The sequence below is a fragment of the Belonocnema kinseyi genome, chromosome 9 (assembly GCF_010883055.1).
Source record: "Belonocnema kinseyi isolate 2016_QV_RU_SX_M_011 chromosome 9, B_treatae_v1, whole genome shotgun sequence".
Taxonomy (NCBI): domain Eukaryota; kingdom Metazoa; phylum Arthropoda; class Insecta; order Hymenoptera; family Cynipidae; genus Belonocnema; species Belonocnema kinseyi.
The window spans coordinates 61557465-61566061 of record NC_046665.1 but is presented as its reverse complement, the minus strand read 5'-3'; the positions used below and the strand labels follow the sequence as shown (position 1 = coordinate 61566061).

At 28.6% G+C, this 8597-nt stretch overlaps 1 protein-coding gene across 1 annotated transcript in view; it reads left to right on the top strand.

Moving 5' to 3' along the window:
* Positions 1-7387: 7387 nt before the first annotated feature.
* LOC117180357 (arg8-vasotocin receptor-like) overlaps positions 7388-8597 on the top strand; it is a 33901-nt gene continuing 32691 nt past the window's right edge. Inside the window, exon 1 of the mRNA XM_033372811.1 lies at positions 7388-7968. Within this exon, the coding sequence (XP_033228702.1) occupies positions 7712-7968 (257 nt within the window). The 5' untranslated portion in view covers positions 7388-7711. The remainder of the gene's footprint in view (positions 7969-8597) is intronic.

Below are 8597 nucleotides of genomic sequence, written 5' to 3'. Positions count from 1 at the left end.
CCAAATGAGGTATCCCTAAACAAATTAAATTATAGCCCAAACTATTCGACCGATTTTTAATTTCTTTAATTTGAGCTTTCGAAATACCTAACAAAGTTATCGAGGCATATTTTAACAAAATTTGGTTTAATTTCGTTTATTTAAAAAGGAAAATTCATTTAAAAAACAAATTTCGAAGATACCATTTTATGGGAATTTATCCAATTTATGCGAACATACCCAGAATTAGTGGGGAAACTTGTCTTGAATGATGTGCAGCAGTATCAGATATTTGAAAAATTGTTTACAATTTTTATAAACAAATTAATCAACAAAAGTTAGATTTTTAGTAAAAATTATAAATAGCTACTGCAGATGTGTGTTTTTTCTAAGTGGAAATCTGAAGAAGAAATCTTTAAAGAAATTTTATAAATAAATGCATAAATTCATCATTTTTAAATAGATTTGTTTCGTTTCTTTCGCAAAAAGGACAATAAATATCTTTTTCATAGCTTTTTTGTGTGATTCCTTAATTTGAGACGATTAGTGTTATTTGTTTAAACAAAATTAATTAACAATTTCATGATATTATCGTTTTTAAGTAAAAGGAATCCGTTTTTTCAACTTCAGATATGTTAAAAATACCTCTTGATATGATACTTGATTATAAAAAAATAACTTATATTTGTTCAAACAAATTAAATAAAAAAATCCATGGTTTTGCTATTTCTCAACATACAAATTTCGTTCTTTTTTAGAGAAATAAATTCCTGATGTCTTGCTAGTAGTTCTCTATGGTTATTTTTTATTAATACTAAAGAATTAGTCCTTGTTGTTAAAAAATGTAATAAACGAAAGCTTAATGTGTATAACCAATGGGTCTTTACTGTGTTATTTAGCTGTTGGAAAATAATAATGAACAATGTACAAAAAAACTCAGTTCCTTCATGTTTCCCTAAATGAAATTATGTTTCTAGAACATATTCAACCACCCTCAATTCACTATGAATTCTTTCGGTTCAGAAATTTTAATCTTAAACAGTTAAAGAAGTTTCATAGCTTCTGGAAGCAAAGTTTTCTCATGTTTTGGTATCTCGCATCTGATACTTCAGATGGATTGCGAGTGGATGAATATGTTACAGAAACACTATTTTGTTTGGAGAAACATGAACGAACTGAGACTTTTTTATACATTGTTCATAATTTCGACTGATTTTTTATAAATGATTGTAAAAATAATAAACATGTCCTGCCGTATAATACAGTATCATAGCAGAGACCTTGTTTATAAATTATAGTCGATTTCATAAAAAACAATTTGGTGTTTCCATTAAAACACGGCCTCAGAGTAATTTGTTTATTAAATTTGTTCAAAAATCGGAATTATTATCTAACAGCAAAATATCACAGTAAAGGCCCGTTGGTTGTATACATTTAATTGATTGTGTTAAAGAAACTAAACTTATCTACTAAAAAAGCATGGTCAAATTATTTATGTGCTTATTACATTTTTTAACAACAATTACTCATTTTTCAGTATTAATCAAAAATAACCATAGAGAGCTACTAGCAAGACATTAGGAATTTATTTCTCTGAAAAAACGAAATCTATACGTCAAAAAATGGCAAACCATGTATTTGTTTCTTTAATTTGTTTAAACGAATAGAAATTATTTTTTTATAACCAATTATCATATCAAAAGGTATTTTGAACATATCTGAAGTTGCTTAAAAAAACAGATTCATTTTACTAAAAAATGATATTATGCCTTTGTTAATTAATTTTGTTTAAACAAATAACACTTATTGTCTAAAATCAAAAAGTCGCACGAAAAAGCTATAAGCAAGATATTTATTGTCCTTTCTTTAAAAAAAAACTAAATAAATCTATTTGAAAATGACGAGTTTATGCATTCGTTTATCAAATTTGTTTAAATAATTAACAAATGGCCTCTATCTTTTTATAAGTCATACCGAACTTTTTTTCTTTTCAGATTTCCACTTAAAAACACACATCTAAAATAGTTATATATAATTTTTACTAAAAATCTAACTGCTGTTGATTAATTTGTTTATAAAATTTTTTTACAATTTTTCAAATATCTGATACTACTGCACATCATTTATAACAAGTTTCCCAGCTAATTCTGGCCCCTATGTGCGACGTGTTGCCGAAACGTCATATTTGTATTCTGAAGGATCTCTCAGAATGTCATTATAAACAAAATTTTGGACCAGTAATCTGGAAATATACATCTCATTCTCTAATTACTACATCCTGGTCGACAAAACACCATTTCCTAATTATTATACTTAACATCTACTGGATAATTCGTTTATGCTGCTTTATCTATTGGTAAACATTATTTTTTGCAACTTTTTGAAAATTTTGATTATCCTGTAACTTTTTCAATTTTCATAAAATTTATAAATGACAGAAACTTTAATTATAATCGTGAAATTCAATCGTTCAAAATGATTTTTTATTTTTTTTATTTTTTAGAAAATATTATGTTCACTCATATTTTCAAATTATTTGATTATAATTTAAAACCACAAAATTTAAATTTTTTCTACTCTAAAGGTTTAACTTTATCATTGTCAACACATGAGAATTTTATACTTTTATTTGATGTGAAACATTTTCAAAGTCAAATGTTTAATTTTCACACCTCTGATCTGAAGTTGTCTAATATAATCATTTTAAAAACTGTATTAGGAATGGTAGTCTACCATTTCGCCACCTGGTGCTCAAAACGGGAACTAAGAAAAGTAGGTACGATTTTAAACATGTGTTTCGTTTTTAATATACGATTGGAATTGAAATACGAATTCTAACCTGGCTTTCAGATCAGATTTTTAAATAGTAAATATATAATATATAAATTAATAAAAATTTACTTTAAGTTTATTTTTGCTTCAAAATAAGTCCATTTAATATTTTAATCTGTTGAAAATTATAATAAATAGTACAATCATTGTTTTTTTTGAAAAATATCTTTGTCAAAAACTGTGTTTTTTCACTGTATAAGAAGTAAATTCCATCTAAAATCCTTCCAATAAAGGCTTATTTTTGCTATCCAATAAACACTTTAAATTCCACGATAAGATCATTTCCACGATAAGATCATTAAAACACTTTAATGCTAACTTTCTAAACTGTAAGTATATCTGCCCGGCGCTATGAACCCTAATAACTAGGAAATAGTATGAATACTTATCTACTAGAAGCCTAGCTAATATTTTCGTAAAATTTTTCGCCGTCCAGTGCAACAAAAAATTCCAAGTTGCATATTATTTTCACGCAGATAAAATATGAAAAAAAGTATAACCGTTATCCTCGTCAATCATATCTCTATAACGCTGCTAGTGTGCTCCTTCAGACTTCGCACATAATGAGTCATGCAGAACATTAATTATGCATATACGTCAATCAAAAACTATTTCTGTGTAAAATGGAAACGTAAATTATAGAACCTGACATACGCATTTTTAAAGAGCCATTCAAAGTTGTTTATTATTCACAAACTATTATTATTATTAAAGGAATTCTATAAATGGAATATTGAATCTTATTGACGTTAAAGTGTTTTACATCTTATTATCGTCCTTATTGAAACAAATACGTGTCCAAATAAGAAAAATTATATTTTTCAATAAAATCGTAAAGAAATTTAAAAGTTTTAGGATAAAAAATTGATTATGTTAAAGCAATCTTAAGTCGTAGAAAAATGTTGAATTTTAATTTTTTTAAATACACTCACATATTCTTTCTTTAAACCTCTATAACTTTCGACGCAATTGAAATATAACAATTCTGGAGAGGTCTCTTTTGATATCCGTTGAAAAATCTTAAAAGGTTTTAAAATTAACTAAATGGCATCTACATTTTTTTAAATATCAGACTTTAAAGCCCAAAATACTCTGAAAACAGTGGAATAATAAACGAATAATTATTTTTAAATAAATGTTATTGTAAATATCTTATTTGTAAGTTTTAGATTTGGCATATATTGACTCAACAACAAAATAGTTTAATTTAAAACCCAAAAATACGAATCTTCAACAAAAGTCCATTTTCAGCCAAGAAAGATGAATGTTCAACCAAAAACTCTCGAATTGTCAAGCAACAAACACGAAATTTGCACATGAAATTGGAAATTTAAAACAAATAGTTGAATTTTGTAACTACCTGAGGCAACATCCTAATACTCGGCAAGTCCTCCCTGCATGCTCTGTCACGAAAAATGGAATTCTGCGCAAGGTTAGAGAGAGCTTTTCATAAATTTACTGTGCTCGCCTAGTACTCTCTAAAACCTCTATCACGAGAAATCGAGCATAACACGAGTCTGAGGAGAGGGAGTGCACGTAGAAGATAAAACAGAGTACGAAAATATAGTCCTTGCATCGACACCGAGCGAAACTTTTCGTAGTACTGGTACAAGTAACCATTTTTTTATTAACATTTTCAATTACGTCTAAGCAATATTTCTTATTATTGTATAAATTTTTCAGATCAAACCAATAAACAAACCTATAACTTGTGTCATCCGGTAGAGAATAACAGCGTGCCAATTTTTTCGGAATTCAGAGGTGAATCCATAGAGGATGAATATCACATTGCAAGCATTCAAAGTCATAATTCAAGTGTATTTAAAAATTATATAGATTTGTCAAATAAACAGTCACCTTGAAAAAATGTCGCACTGCGTTTTTTATGTCACTTATTAAAATAAATTAGGTACATCAAATATACCGAGGTTTTGGAGAGCATGGGAGGAGGATTTAGAGGGATGATTGGAGGCTTTAAAGAGCATTCGGGGAGGATTTAAAGAGCATGTGGGGAGGTCATGAAGAGCATTCGGGGTGGATTTAAAGAGTATGGGAAGAGGATTTTGAGAGAACGAGGCGAGGATTTGAAGAGCATGAGGCTAGGCTTTAGCGAGGTAGCAGCGAGGATGGAGGCAGCACATACAGAGGTTGAGAAGAGTACTAGGAGAGGTTCGTTTTTCCTCGAAAATACTCGAAAATTGCGAATTCGGAAATATGTAGACTTCCGCGAGCATTAAAGAGGCTTTATCGAGCACTTGTGATACATTGAATATTTTTTTGAAACCTCGCTACATGCTTGCTCAATACTCTAAAATCATCGGCGCGAAATCGATTTGACAGAGCACTAGGAGAGCACGGAGGGCGTTTTAGGATATTGCCTCGGATAAAAACATCATTTTTAACCAAAAGGTCAAACTTTCAAAAGAATAAAAATTAAGGTTGAACCAAAACCAGTTGCACTTTCAACAAAATACTTGAATTTTCAACCAAAAAAGAAATTAATTACTCATCAACAGAAATTATTGTTCAGCGTATTATATCCAAAATTGAAGGTACATATTATGGCATTGTATTATTACAATTAAGCTATTTAGCCTGTAATTCACCTTGGCTCTGGGGTATTATATTCAATAAAGAAAGAGATAAATTTTCAACAAAAGCAGTGAGTTTTTTAAGCTCAATATTCCAATAATTTGAAGAAATTAATTAAATAATTAATTCAAGTCAAGAAACGTAAATATGTAAAGAATTAGTTGCGCTTTATATTATAACTACCTTGTCTTATATTAATGCCAGGAAGTTACAGGTTTTTATCAAATTCTTATCTTTTGTATGAATTTTTACTTTGGAGCAAATATTATACATTAACACTAATTTAAACAAAAAGGCTGATAGTAAGTACTTCAAGAAAAATTGACATTTACTATGATCCACATAGAAGATTTTGAGAATATTTCAAATTTCTGTTATATTTCAGAAAAATATATTTGCGAAAATGTAAAAAAATTCTTTAAAAATTATTCTCTTCAGTGTTTATTTATTATTTGTTCATTACTAAACAGATAAAGCAAAATAAAAAAAATCAGAAAGAACCGCAATTTTCGTTCAATTATCTAAGAGATGATAGGTATTCGTTATAAACAATAATTATATGTTTAAACAATGATTTTTTTTATCTTACATTATTAATTAATGATTACCTCACTACATAAAAAGTTGACAAAAATTGTAAATTTTCACAAAACACCGCAACTAACTAGCATTAATATGGGAAAAGATAGTGATAGACAATACTAAATTTTGGACACTAATTTTATCAATTTTAATTATTTTACCTTGCTCTAAGTGAAAAGTGATATTACGTAAAATGATAATAATTTGTTTAAACAGTTATCTCTGTTAAATTGAATTAATTTTAACCCCGCTTTATTTGAAAAGTAGACTAAAAGTTGAAAATTTCAGAAAAAGTCTCAACTATAGGAGATAGTTAGAAGCAACAATGATTTATTTAAGCAATTATCTTTGTTAAATTTAATTCTATTTTTTTAACTTGTTCTATGTTAAAAGTTGATTAACGGTTAAAAATGTCAGTAAAAGCAAAACTTTCTACTAAGATTGAAAAAGAATAATATTAAAAATAATGATTAATTGTTCAGACAATAATATTTATTAACTCAAATAATTAATTACCTTGCTTTAATTGAAGAGCTCTAACTGAAATGTGAAAAATAAGTTGAAAAAGTTGGAAAAACGCGACTTTCTAACTATATTTTAAACGAAAATTGCTGAAAACAATAATAAATTATTCAAACAATTTATATGAACATCAAATTACCAGTAAAAAGTATTATTTCATGGATTAGAGAGAATTTGCATTTCAAAAACAGCAAAAATTTATATTCTATAGCTAATTGTGTTCAGGAATGATGAGTTTCAACTCGATACACCTAATATTGACGATTCTGAATAAAATGTACAAAAAAGGCTTCTTTTATTATGGGAAATACGTTGTAAATTTCATGGGGCTTGCGGAACCACGGAATATCACTTTTTTAAATAAACGTATTTTTTTGGATTCCAAAAAAATTGGGGACAACATTCATGAAAATACGAGAAAAGAATGTGAACCGTCCTAGTAGAAACTCTGGAAAGGACACTTTTTTCCGCAGAAAGTGAAAAAGTGACGATCAATTAATCAAAAAGGTGCAGTTACGTCAATGAATAAAAGTATCCTAATAATGCGTGTAAGAGAGAGATTTAATTTTGTAGAAGCTTCTGTTTTGCCTTTGATTGATGATCTTATATTGTTAATGAAATTTGCAATGCACCGTAATCGAAGCTCAGAATTTTCAGTCACCGGAGCTTACTTTGGGTAGGAAAACCATTAATGTAGGACCATTATAAATTATCTCCTTCCTAGTTTATTACTCTGCAGATTCGCCTCTCAGTATGTAGCTAGTTATTAATTAATATTTTGGATATTATTATTAATGAGATGTCAGTCACGTCAAGTTCCCTTCTTCTACTTCTTCATTCACGACTCCCTCTTTACTACATTTCTTTTTCGCGTCGGTCATTCCATTCATCCTTGACGCTTTGACACCCGGACGTCAGACCTGCAATCAGCTCTCTACCGTACTAGCAACATCGTTCCTCAAACAACATTTAGTTATCGTTTTAAATTTATTTGTCGTTCCAAATTATCCGTCAAGTTTTATCAAAATTTTGTTCGATCCCCGGAAAAGAAATCAGAATCCAATTTGCAAGCGGATCCGAATATTCGTGATGGATAGGGTGAATACCTGAATAGTGATGACGCGAAATAAAGACAAAAGGAATCGAACAATGAGATGAAAGTGTTTATAAATGGTGACAAATGTGAAAATTGGAGAGAGCAATTATGACGAATGGAACTTTAATAGATGATTCGAGAGACGAGGAACTTGCAAAATGGGAAATTGGGATTTTGGCTTGCACCTTGGTTATCATCTTGATTGGAAATTCACTCGTGTTGTTTGCTATTTATCTCAAACGGTACTACAGCAACCGAAAAAAATTGACAAGGATGCATTTTTTTATTATGCATTTGAGTGTGGCTGATATACTTACTGGTGTTCTCAATGTTTTGCCACAAATGGTTTGGAAAATCACATTCAGGTAAGTGTACACGAAAATTGATGATTTTGAGATTAGTTATGGAAACCTTCACCTAATTTTTAAAATGCTAAATCTTCAGTAAAAATCATCATATTTTAAATTTTATTTTCCCGCATAATCGGGCAAATACTTTTAATTATTTGAAAATTAAGCGAAATTTCTAGAGCCCGTTCCGATTTGGAACGATTTTTCTACATATAATATTTTTTTTATGAGACATTTTCTACAGGAATATTTTGCACAGTACCGGCGGAAATTATGTACATGACTATTTTTTAACTTTTACTAAATTTCCTTAATTTTTATAGTAAAAATATTTTTTCCCTTATAATGGCATACAAATGATAATAGAATTCTGCGCCTAATAAGTTGAAGCTGAAGGCGAAATATTAATTTAATAAATAAATATTGCAAAAATTACTCAAATTACAATGTTCTTGAATAATAAGAATAACGTGAGAAATAATTAACATTTTTCAATGTTCTTAGCTTCATTGTAAATATAAGTCTTCGCAATATTTTTCCCAGTTATTAAGATTTTTTTATTTTTCCTAAGATTATACCCCAGGTGCGCACTTAGTAGAAAAATTAACGATTTTTTGATAATATTTTTTATTATATATAAAATT